Source organism: Parambassis ranga, chromosome 2 (genome assembly GCF_900634625.1).
Source record: "Parambassis ranga chromosome 2, fParRan2.1, whole genome shotgun sequence".
Lineage (NCBI taxonomy): Eukaryota > Metazoa > Chordata > Actinopteri > Ambassidae > Parambassis > Parambassis ranga.
The window spans coordinates 24,506,823-24,519,148 of NC_041023.1; the positions used below are offsets into that span (position 1 = coordinate 24,506,823).

At 46.0% G+C, this 12,326-nt stretch overlaps 1 protein-coding gene across 5 annotated transcripts; it reads right to left on the reverse strand.

Moving 5' to 3' along the window:
• Nucleotides 1–2,971: 2,971 nt before the first annotated feature.
• On the reverse strand, nucleotides 2,972–11,691 carry LOC114452822 (DENN domain-containing protein 2A-like). Of its 5 annotated transcripts, none has more exons than XM_028432308.1 (20): nucleotides 11,461–11,691; nucleotides 10,746–10,817; nucleotides 9,146–10,117; nucleotides 8,875–8,966; nucleotides 8,652–8,746; nucleotides 8,366–8,575; nucleotides 8,204–8,297; nucleotides 8,066–8,110; nucleotides 7,784–7,995; nucleotides 7,572–7,681; nucleotides 7,347–7,416; nucleotides 5,601–5,678; nucleotides 5,387–5,527; nucleotides 5,111–5,259; nucleotides 4,526–4,703; nucleotides 4,406–4,447; nucleotides 4,221–4,329; nucleotides 3,760–4,029; nucleotides 3,604–3,690; nucleotides 2,972–3,506 (listed from the first exon to the last, which is right to left on the reverse strand). In XM_028432308.1, the coding sequence occupies exons 2-20, from the start codon at nucleotides 10,802–10,804 to the stop codon at nucleotides 3,475–3,477; spliced, it is 3,045 nt and encodes a 1,014-aa protein (XP_028288109.1). In that variant the 5' UTR covers nucleotides 10,805–10,817; nucleotides 11,461–11,691; the 3' UTR covers nucleotides 2,972–3,474. The 5 variants fall into 5 exon arrangements, with proteins under 5 accessions (XP_028288109.1, XP_028288101.1, XP_028288091.1 ...); XM_028432300.1 differs by having other exon boundaries at nucleotides 8,066–8,116; XM_028432290.1 differs by having other exon boundaries at nucleotides 3,604–4,029.
• Nucleotides 11,692–12,326: the final 635 nt, after the last annotated feature.

Consider the following 12,326-nt stretch of genomic DNA (forward strand, 5'->3'; position numbering starts at 1 on the left):
AAGTAAATCTCTAGAGAGGTTTTATAATGGAACTGGTTTTAATGGGCCGTGATGTTTGTGCGGCTGAGGATAAGAAGCGTACCTGCAGGCTGCGGCAGGCAGCCAGGAGACAATGTGCTTATCAGTGGGTATCATCACTTGAAGGTGGAACCCGGTCCACCTGTGAAAGCCACTTGACAGGCAAGATCACACTTTCAACAAGCTATTGTTGTTTCTAAGTGGCAGATAAGAGCGCCCTCTCTGCCTGACTGAAAACACATGACATTTGTGTTTGCAGCGGTGAGAGATAATCCACAGGGACGTTGGCTATGGAAAAACACCCTGTGAGCAGGTCAACACCTCCCGAGTGGAATTAATTAAACCTACAACTACCTCCTCACTAACGAGCCCGTTGTCTTGAACCACGACCAGGTGTTTAGCAGGAAACTGTGTGTCACTTTGGGTTTGGGGTTCAACCCTCTGCACACACACACACACACTCCTGAGTGGGTTGAGCAAACATTTCGGCAGCCGTCAGTGCTCCTCTCTCACCACATCCATTCATCTTCCTGAGACGCCTCCTGTCCCACAGCGCTGCAGCTTTCCCACCTTGGGAGCCAGATAGGAAGCTGCGGTATGATTTTCACATTTGTTACTCAGTGACAGCTTGACTGAACATGTGTGTTTTAGTGCTGTGGTTCCCAACCTGTGGTTCCCAGCCCCTGTCAGCCCCCTTTCACTGACAATCATCACCTTGTTCCAAATGTGTGTATCGAACTTTAAACTGGCTGTTATGCAAGTATGTAAGTGAAACTTTACACTGAAACACTGCACTGAGATATTTCAACGATGTATCTTTAATGTTACCTTCTTATTTTAACCCGTTTTAACCCTTATTGAGCACAACTTTGACTCCTTGTGTGCCAAAAACTGCACTTCCTCAAAAATGACTTTATTACTATTTACCAAAATAGAAACCATGTGGCGCTATAGCTTTGTGTTATGATCTTAATGCTGCAGTCTACTAGATCAGCAGCTGCGGGTTGTTTGCATTATTAATTGATTATCCATGGTTAATCAATCAGTGTATTCTGACATTTGATGGTAGAAGCTGTGGAAAATGTTCCTGTTTCCAAACCTCCATTCACTGACTTGTTTCCAGTGGAAGACCTTCCCCTCCTGACCTCAGGTCATGTTGTGTTCTGTGTTGGTGTTCTGGGTTTTTGGGGTGTTGGTTGTTCCTTTTTCCTGTAGGGGGCGCTCGGTACCCATGGTGGGAGCACAGTGGAGCTTGGCTGGAGGCGGATCTATGACGCCTCACTTCCTGTCGGCCCTCCTTTAAAGCTGGAGCGCGACTTACCTTCGATGCTGGATTGTCTCCTTTTGTGGTACACTCTTGCAGCTGTTCTTAAGAAGGAATTCTTTGATCAGTTGTATTTTTGGAAAAGATTTTGAGAAAGACTCACGGTGCTCTCCGCTCTGTTTCAGGTACGAACGTTCGGATTCATTGTGCTCCTCCAGCCAGTTGCCTGTGCCTCGCCACCTCATCTTCACAAACTATTTTGTAATCACTTGTAAATATTAAACTCACCGTAAAAACGCCACCCTCTCATGTCCTGCTTTTGGGTCCTACATTGAAAGCCTTACAGGTCACACTATGTTGGATTTTACAATGGCTTAATGGGCTCGACCGTGAACACAAATATGGACACATATAGTGGATATTAAATCCAAGAGTTATTAAAGTTATGCATAATTAAGCCATCACAGGTTGCTCCGTAGAAGTAATTTTCTTGGTCCATGTTTAGAATAAGCTGCAGATGGTTTGCTGTATATGTGTGTGTGTGTGTGTGTATGTTTTAAAGGACCCGTGTGTGGGACACCCTGACATCTAGTGGTGAGATTGTAGATTGCACTTTAATTGAATACCCCTACCAACAGCCAGCTGTGTAGTTAAAGGTGAATTTACCCTCTTTGATGCTACACACTGGCCCTTTTTGTCCTCTGTGCATCTGTGTGTATGGATCGGCAACTGTGTCCACAGGTGTGTGAACTTAACCCTCACAGGGTGACAGGTTCATGGTACTCCAGCCTGCTGAGGTCTGCTCTGCACCTGTGTGCTGTTTTTATGCTGACGAAGACGAGCTTTGCTCTCTGTGGGCTGACAGATCTGCTTTGTTTCCATGACTCAGAGTCTAATATAGTAAAGCTGCCACCAACACTGAACCCAAAGCTCTTTGTAGTAAAACTCAGAACACACACAAATACAGCAGTGTCTGCTTAACAAGCGGCCGGTGTGTGAATTACTCAGCTTGTATTTATCTCATCATGTACAAACAGAAGGATGGAGATGACGTCCACACTCTAAACATGTGATGCAGGAGAGAAACATCAAACAGTCACCACATCAGACCCAGAGAGTTTATTCAGAGCGCTGTAATGTCATCACTGTGATGACCATAAAAGACTGCTGCTGTCATTCTCTGATTGGTCACCATCATTGTCAGGATCATACAGGATTTAGAGAAAATATACTACTGCCCCCTGGTGGATGCAGAAGACACCACACACACTGCTGTCATGCAGACGGTGCTACAGTGTCTGTGAAATCATACTGATCAGTCATCCAGGTCATCTTCATTCAGTCCATTGTTGCTGCTGGACTTGGAGTAAAGCTTTTCTGAGGATGGATGTGAAGGTGAACAGCTGACTCTTGTCCTGAGGAGGTGGCTCTCCTGTGCTGAGCCATTCTTCTGTGCAGTGGTTGTTTAGTTTCTCCAATGTACAGATCAGAGCATTCCTCACTGCACTGGTCTGCATATATCACATTGCTGTGTTTCTCCCTGTGGGTTTTATCCTTTGGGTGAACCAGTTTGTGTCTCAGTGTTGTCATAGCTTTGAAATGGACCCGGATGTCATGGTTGTTGAAGTTGTTGAGTTTCTCTGATACTCCTGACACATATGAAATATGTTCTTCCTCTCTTGTCCTTCTTCTTGTTGTTGGTGGGTCTTGTTTTTGTGGCTTTGATGAGTGCCCAGTTGGGGTAGCCACAGGTTTCCAGGGCCTTCCTGATGTGATGTTGCTCCTTCTTCTTCCCCTCTGAGCTGGTGGGTACAGTGTGCTTTGTTATCATCCAATGCAAGATAAGAGCATGCTGGCATCTCTTATAAGGCTTATAAGTTTTGTGTTTTAGTGTTTTTCAGAAAGTATTTTGGTGCCTAAAACTAGCCAAAATAAGAGCAAGCAGGTCATGAAGGTGGAATGAAGAAGGAAGTAAACCTCTGGAGTCTGAACAGAACCTGTGTGCACAGTGCTTCCTTGGATGGCTTTGCACCAGTGAATGGCCAATGAAAGGGATGGTAATGGGCATTTACTGATAAGCATGAATGTTTGTGACGTACAGCAGCAGAAATCCAGAGAAGGCCTGAACGCTCCCTGAGGGCATTCCACTGCAGTCCCTTCAGTGCTTCTTCCTTTCTGTTTCTTTCTGTATATTATTTCTTGGAAAGAAACTTCATTTTGTTTCCTGGAACAACAGAAATGAAAGAAGAATGATTGTCAGTCAGAACGAGCCCACAGTAGTCGATTGTTCCTCACTATAATTTGCTCTGCATCGTCCTCACCCAAACCTTTGAGGAATCTGTTAACTCTGCGATGTTCATTCTCGTGGATTGAATCCAGATACTCCTGCACTCTCACTTCAAAGAGTCCTGGTGGAAAAAAAAACATTAAAATGAAGAACTTGATCATCTTCCACCACCTCTTAAAACTTCCTGTACCTCTCAGAGCCTGCCTGTGGAGCTCCCTCTCCTGGATGAACCACCCGAACATCTGGGTCTCCATGAAAACCTCCAAAAAGCGGCGCACGGTCTTGGATGGGATGGCTTTACGGAAGCCCTCACGCTGAAATGAGCAGGGGACGGGGGAGGAGGACGAAGAGGAGTAGCCATCCTCCCGTTCACCAGTGATGAAGAGTGGGTAGTGGCCTACCAGCTCCACAAAGAACCGGACGAAGGCCTCGGACACAATGGTGCTGAGATGACCAGAGTCTGAGACAGGAGGCAAGATAAAGTTACAGGTTATTGATGATAATGTCAGAACAGCTCTTCAGAAACCTCTGGGTGACGTCTGCTGGTTCATCCATGGTTTATACAGTCTGAGCTCAATACTAGCTCTAACGAGGGCCTTTCATGTTTTTTCTTTGGGTATATGGAATCTCCGCACTTTTATTTGGTCTCACCGCTGGTTGTGTCGCATCCTTGCTCGTTAGCGAGTTCTCTCCTCCTCTCTAGGACGTTTTCCAGGGCTGACTGCAATTTAGATGGCAGGATGGAGTCCTCATCGTCCAGCTAAATGTGACAATACAGTAAAAAATATGTCCGTCTGTGACACTGTGAGTCGTATAAGCACAGGAATGGGGTCTACCTGTCTGAGGAATCGACTGTTTCCAAGATCCACGACCAGAACCTGTGCACAGATAATCTTATTGTTAATGATGCAAAGACGCTTCTGTTGTTGTGTGAACATGTGCGCCTCCTCTCTGACCTCCTCCAGGGGCAGCTCCGTGAGCTGGGGCAGGGAGCTGGACAGCAGGCCGACGATGAACGGGGTCGGGGTGCAGACAATGTCGAGCATGGCTGAAGGCAGCACGGGGATGTAAGTGTGCTGCCACACAAAGGGGTACAGCAAGGCCACGACTGCATGGCAGCACTGAGAGAGAGTGCTGCCGGAGAGAAAGGAGGGGAAATAACACGAGGGAAGACATACAGTGTTCTGACCACAGGAGGGTGCTGCAGGCGCAGAGGGAAACTCGGGGTCACATACTTCCTCTCATTCACATCACTGGCATTCCTGTCCTCTACTACTGTGACTCTTTCTGACTCCCACTGGCCTTCTGCAGCAGAACAAACAAACTCTCCTCAAAAACATCAACAACTCATCTCACTGGCCCCAAAATATCTCTCTGGCATGTTCCCTGAATAAAACCAGGGCCGCCCTGAATTTATTTTAAAAAGTGGATCTGGACCACCCACAGTACTCACATCCCGGCTGCTCTGACCTAAAATCTACTGTAAAAAAATGGAGAGCTTTTAAGACATGGCGAGTAGACTGCAGTGAACATGGCTCCACCTGAGCTTGTCAGCGGTGAAGATGACCCGTCTTTCCAGCAGCAGGGAGCCAAACACTCTAAGGAGAAGCCGCAGACTCAGACAGGAGAACAGACATTCAAAGTCCACATGTTCCAGGCGTGAATCAGATGGTCGACAGAGCTGCATCACCTGAGGAAAACAAATGCATGACAGACCTTTAGTACATCTTTAACTTTAATGAATATTTGTTGTGTGTCATTCTCTTTGGTGATGAGCAGCTGTTGCAGATGTGTTGATCCGCGCAGTTATTGATCACCTCAGTGCCCGATCCAGGGAGAAACGTCTTGATGTTGATGGTTCTGCCAGGAGCTGGAAACTGGGCCTCCATGATCGCTCTCATGAAAGGCTGGACCAGGGCGGGAGACAGAGCTCTCCGCCTCTCCACCTCATCCAACACCTACGACACACACACACTTCATACACTGAGTTCATCATCATACGTGTCATTGATGTTACTGTCAGAGGTTTACCTTGGAGAACAGGTTGAAACAGCCGAGATGACTAACAATGCAGTAGACTTCTGGCAAGCGTTTACCTTTCCCACTGGGCTGAAGAAGACAGTTATTTGAGACATTCACCAAGCCAAGCACTATGTGTAGTGCTACAGAGATACATACTAAAATTAGCATGCTAACCCTAGCATGCAGTAAACCTGTGCAAACCTGTGGCAAAGTCTAACACATAAAGCCAACAAAGGAGCCAATGCATCCTGCAGATGAGCAGTGTAAGGAAAAGACTTCCTAACACAGGCTAGCTGCTGGCTGCACCACTAGCACTGGTGGATATGGTGACTATCTGACCAACTTTCTGCAGACCCAGCATTTATTGAGGGGGCACAAACATGATCCACTGAGCAGTTTCCCTCTCACCCTCTAACCTCTCCTTTTCTCTCCTTAGCCTGGCTCACACTGGTCTCAAGACCTAGATGCTGACCTGCAGTCCGGCCCGTGAAGTCTCTCTTGCTCTACGTTGTGGGGTGGCACAAACACGATCCTCTGAGCACCCTCTGACCTCTCCTCCACTCTCCTTAGTCTGGATCATACTGGGTAATATCGTCTCATAATCTGTATTTACTGTCTTCCTTGTAGTTCTGTGCCTCGCTCTCTCTCTTTGCAGGTCTCAAGACCTGCATGCTGACCTGCAGTCTGGTCCCTGATCTCTCCTGTGCTCATCAACTTCACTAGCCCCTGCTGCTCATCTTTGCTACCAAATTACTATTCCTACTTATGGACTAACGATATATATAGATATCTATTACAATATAATCACTGTTTCATCTTGCTGTCATGTTTGCTCTGTACTGTATCATGTTTGTATCATGTTTGCTCCTCTCTCTCTCTCTCTCTCTCTCTCCTTCGTCCTCTCTCTCTCTCTCTCTCTCTCTCTCTCTCTCTCTCTCCCTCATCCTCTCTGACTAGCAGCAGGACTGGTTCCCCCTTAAGTTGACGGGTCCTGCTCAAGGTTTCTTCCTCTTAAAGGGAGTTTTTCCTTGCCACAGTGCTTTTAGGGGGGTTCCTGTGAAGCGCTTTGAGACAATGTCTGATTGTAATATGCGCTATATAAATAAAACTGAATTGAATTGAATTGAATTGATTAGAAACAATTCCCTGGAAAGCAGAAGGGCTAATCAGCATAAACCTGATCAAGACCGAGGTGTAACAACACCCACATAACTGGCTTACTTCAAAAAGTTACCTGCTTTAGGAGTTTTTTTTTTAACATTAACATTAGAGTTTGTGGAGTGTCAAGTCTATTCAAGGAATCTCTGCAAGAAGCAACCCACCTCTCCGATGTCTGCTCTCTGGACAATGGATTGGATCATATTTGACTCCCGCCACACTATGCAGTGGTACATAAGAAAAGCTGTAGTATGGTGCAGTGCTCTGGAGCTACACATGCTCGCCTGTTAGCATGCTAATTTTAAAAACTGCAGCTTTAACATGGATTTATTCTGAGATTAATATAATTAGACTTGCAAAGTATGAAAAGTGGGAAAATAAAATGCATGAATATAATTGTCAACACACACACACAGAGAGAGAGAGAGAGAGAGTTCCCAGTCCTACGCACTTCCACCCAGAGTCTGAGATGGGCTGTTTTCCCACAGGCACATGGACTATTTTGGCACACTTATTTACTCAGCCGTCACTGTGGTATTCAGCCACTTCCTGGCCAGTAACAGTGCACTTATTTATTCTGTTCATCTTTTAATTTACCAGTAAACGCCGGCAGTATCCGAACCTCCTGCTGCCATCCTCTCCAGTCAAAACAAAGGAGAACATCTCACTGCAACAGATGCACAAACACACATTTCATGAGTGTGTTTTTATTGTGTGCATGAAAAATATACACATTCATATCAGCTAATATTTATTGTTTTGTTCACAGTCCATAAAGGCCCCTAATGGGCTCTATAGGGACAGTCTTTCTTTCCCTCTCACCTTGGGAAGTTCTCCACCGGCTCCCAGTCTTTTGCATCAGGGAAACAGAACTGAGGAATGATCCTCAGCTGGTCCTCAGTCTCCCTCATGAACTTGAAGCTTCGCTCCAACTGCACCATAACAAAAGAAAACAATGCGGAAATGGCAGCTGATTTTAGCTCAGTTAAATCTTTGAAATGTTTCGAATGAGCCTTTGGACGCACACTTCTGACCTTTGGGGGGAACTGCTGCGTGACCTCTGGCAGATAGTGCCCGCCAGTCTTCGACTTCTGCAGTGACACAACCAGGAAGTACTCAAAAAGTTTGCGCTGGTGGAGCTCTTGATCCAGGGAGCTTTTTCTGGCCTTGGAGCCGTTGTAGCGGACCTGGGTGTGGCTAGGCTGGCTCAGTATGGACTGGACTGAGACCAGACGCTGACGGTGAGCTGAGAACGAGGAGGTGAAGATGTCATTGAGGCAGATGAGGCCAGGTGCTGCAGATAGGCCTGATCTTACCTTTAGCTCTGTCTTCAACTTCACTCTCAGAGTCACTGTTTTCATCTGTTACTGTAAGTAAAAGTAAAAAATTCACTTTACTTTAGGTGTAAATGCGCAGAGGTAAATGTCCACTTCCTCTATTTCTGACATCATCACCTCGTCCTGAACTCGTCTCGGCATAGTGATAGATCCTTCTGAGATGCTTTTTCCTGCTTCGAGTTTCAAAAATGCTGTTGATCCTCAGAACAACCTGTACAGAAGATCATACAAATTACAGCCTGACGTGTGTCCACAACAACAAAAAAAGCCAACACACACCGTCGGAATCCTGCGGCAGGTGCGGCTGTAGGGGTCCCCTGGAAGCCAGGTGGTGTGTTCAGACCCGGTGGGAGTGGATGGAGGGCTGAGCTGGGGTGGAGATGAAACGCCTCCACCTCCAGTGCCTTGGGTCTGCTGGTTGCTTCTCCGCAGGTCCAGCAGCTTGAAGCTCCGGCCTGAATTCTGCCTGAAGAAACCAGGTCTTGAGGTCTGTTGAGAGAAAAAATGTGTTTAATGTTTCATCTAAACTAACCCACAGATATTATGTCCAGGCTGTTTTCAGGACCTTAGCAGTATCGGCTCCAGGAGAGGAGGGCAGAGACTGCTGGGAGCACTGACTCTCCAGCTCTATGTCCTCGTATGGGTTCTCCTTGGACGAGTCTGCAGACACCAAAAACAACTGAAGCACCTAAACGCTGAAGAAGACTTGTGGAATCTGTCCCTTTAAATAAATATTGTTTATGTCACAGGGAAGGGAAATCAGTAAATGATTATATGAGGCTTCTGACCCAGGATGTCTTCATAGTGATGTTCCTGAGATAGTGAGCGGCAGAAGAGAGGACTGTTGGACCCCACTAGGTCCTCAAACTCAAAGGATCTCCTATCATGGTGGAGAAAAATGTACAAATGGTTGCACACCGATGATAACATAATGCTTTCACTGACAAAACCAACATGTAATGCAGTTAATTATCTTAATGAAAGCGACAGCTGTCAGGAGGGTTAGGGGGAAAAGGAGATAAAAGGGTCGAGGTGATGAGGGGTGATGAGGGTCGATACCTGTTGATGTTATCTCGAGGCCTCCCGTAGATGCCAGATGGAGGTTTTAAGGAGGATGAGGGCAGTGGAGGGAGGTTCCTCTGTCCTCTTCTCTGAATCTGTCCTGTGGGTGCAGCAGCCGGATGCTGGAAGGTGCGCCTGGGTTTGGGGACTGGGTTGATTGGGGGTGCACCCGGCTCTGTGTACACATTCTCCTGATGCTCCCTCCCTTCTGTTGCTGATTCTTTACTCTTCACCTCCACCTGTTTGTCCTTACCCGGTGGGCTGAAGTAGTTTCCGAGCTCCGGTGGGGTCTTCCCGTGGTTCTCCCCCATGGCCTCCAGCTTTTTAAACAGACTGAAGACAGCCCTCTTCTCCTGGCTGGTTTGGTCTGCGGCTCTCATGTCACTTTTCCTTAGTGTTCCTACCTGCTGATTCCCGGTCACTGTTGGCGAACACGGTCTTGAATCCCTGAGCTCTCTCTGAGCTCCACCTCTTCTACAGTCCTCCCCTGTTTGGTAGTCACTGGCCTTAGTAATATTGAGCGCTCCTCTTTGCTGTTTCACAGCTTCAACAGGTGAACAGGGTCTCGAATCACCAGGTTCTCCTACATTCTCTTTCCCAAGATCCTGCTTCTCCTTACTGGCTGTTCTCCTGCAGCCTTCCTGTTTGTCAGGTTTATTGCTGCTTTTTGTCAGGGATTCTGACCTTTTCACACTGGCACACAGAGTGCCCGAGGTCAGGACTGAATGTGTGGGCTCTTTGCCCTCCCATAGAGAAATCTTGTCCTTGATGTTGCCTCCAGGCAGTTTGAGAGTGTTGTCAATGCTGTGAAGGTCCAAAGTGGTTTTCCTGTAAGCCATTATGGAGGAGTCTTGGTCGTACAGGTTGTCTAGGGGGGTGAAGGGGAGTTTTGATGTCCCCTCTCTTTGTCCAGCTACCTTGTTTTCCAGTAAAGCAAAATGGAAGCTCCTGCGGCAGTCCTTCTGTTTCCTAAACACACATAAAACACACCTTTACAGTAGTTAGCAACAACACAGCTAACACATGGACCAGGATTATATTTTTTGTCGCCTTGGTCCAGATGCAGCAAAAACAGGCCTAAACCATGATACTACCACCACCGTGCTTCACAGATGAGATCGAGTGTCTCTGGGTTCCTTTAAGACCTTGCAGACTATGACACATCTTGTTTTTGGAGCTTCCTTCGTTTGTACACGATCTGAATATGGATTTGAGGAGGTGGTTTTGTAACCTGATGAGCAACATTTTCCTGTTGTTTACATACATTTGTTTAATCATGTCGTCTTTTCTCACTTTTAGGACTTCAGCTGATGTTTTGGGTCATATTGTAGATTGTTACTGCACCCGCCATTTTGGGGGCTCTCAGTCTTTTTCTGGCAGCAGTGGGAAAATTCATCCAGAGGACGAGCCTATGACCAAACATCATCTTCTCATCGGCCTTGCTAAATAAACACATACTTGGACTGGGGCCCATTTCATCAAACTGTTATGTCTTAATAAATAAACTTGCGGAAATGGGAAGTTGAAAGACCTTTTCTGACTTTTCCTTAATGGGCTCGTCAGTGAGAGGTCTTGTTTTTCTAAGTGTGGTACAGACCTGTTGACAGTGGAGTAGATGCAGTCCTGCTTCGTTTTCATTCTCTCAGCGGCCTCCATGATCACTGCACACCTGAGAGAGAGAGAGAGAGAGAGAAGCATCTCCTGTCAGTGCCTGCCAGAGACGTGCAGCATGTCAGGGACAGCTGGACAGACTCAAAGAAAAAGACGACAGCCGGAGACCCGGTGTGACTCCCTCAAGCATTTTATCACACAAAATTGATTAAGTGGTCATTAGAAGCCTCTTGGATCACTGCTGTCCTCCTTTCTTAAAGTGTATTGCTCCTGTTTCTGCCCCTTTGTCCTCACAGGAGGCTGACTTTTGACACCCCCCCCCCTCCCCAACAGCGACTATATCCCATTTTTGTCATTCTCATGCTTTCTCATCTCTGAGGGCAATGTTTCAAAGTTCACTGTCCTCTGAGACGGCTCCTGGTCATTTCCCAGATCTGCGGTCATCATTTGTTCAGTGACAGTGTGCATACACGCTGATTAGCTTTGACATAAAGGCATCCAGACACATAGCTGATAACAAGAGATCAATCAAATAACAAAGTGTCATTGTAAAGGAAGGTGTGTGATCCTGATTCTGCCCCCCCCCCCCACACACACACACACAGACAGCTATCACTCCACATGTAATTTAAGTGACATCACATTAATCTGTGCACAGGCATACTTCTTTAAACAAACTTGAGCTGAGCGTCAGCACTTACCTCCTCCTGTTGTACAGTTTCCATGTGTTCAGTAATGAATTGTGAGCCTGACACGTCTGCTGCTATCACAGTATCCATTGGTGTAACCTTCAAACCACCACCGTGCTTTAATGTACTGCGACTTTCTATCTGGATTTAGGGCTTTCACCTCAGTATCATGTAGATGTCCTCCTCCTCACTGTCTCTTCTTCAAACTTGCTCTCTCTCTCTCTCCACACACACCAAGGACTTCCTCCCTCTCTCTCTCTCTCTCTGTCTGATGAGCTATGAAGAATGAATGAATGCCCCCCCCCCCATGCTGAAGGCTGGAACTACTAAAATGCCACATTTTTCCTTCTATGGCTGCAGGGAGATTAGTGACATGTGGGAACATTATTTTCCCTCCAAATTCACTGGAATTTACATCTACAACTGTTTCTGAGCTGCAGTTGCTCATGCAGCTGTAGAATACACACCCTCCCCCTCCTTTACCAGCAATGTAGATTGCTTTGATAAATTAATAGGAACATATATATGTAGAGTTTTTATGATTTTTTACATAATATAGCAACATGAAGTCCATAGACAAAGAACAACAACTAAGAAAATGTTTTTATCACTGCAAAAAATAAACAAGCACAAGGTACAACATAATAAAACTGTAAAACAGATCAATAAAACAATAAAAGCAACAGAAACTACAGAATAAAACAAAAAATGATAAATAAAAAGGGCAAATTTAGTAAAAAAAAAAAAAGAAGAAGAAGAAGCAGAAGCAGAAAGAAAGAAAATTAGAGGCCCAAATGATTAATATTTTTGGTAAAAGGTAGATTTAAACAAAAAAGTGAACACAAACACAAACAGATTAGGGAGACATGCACTGTACA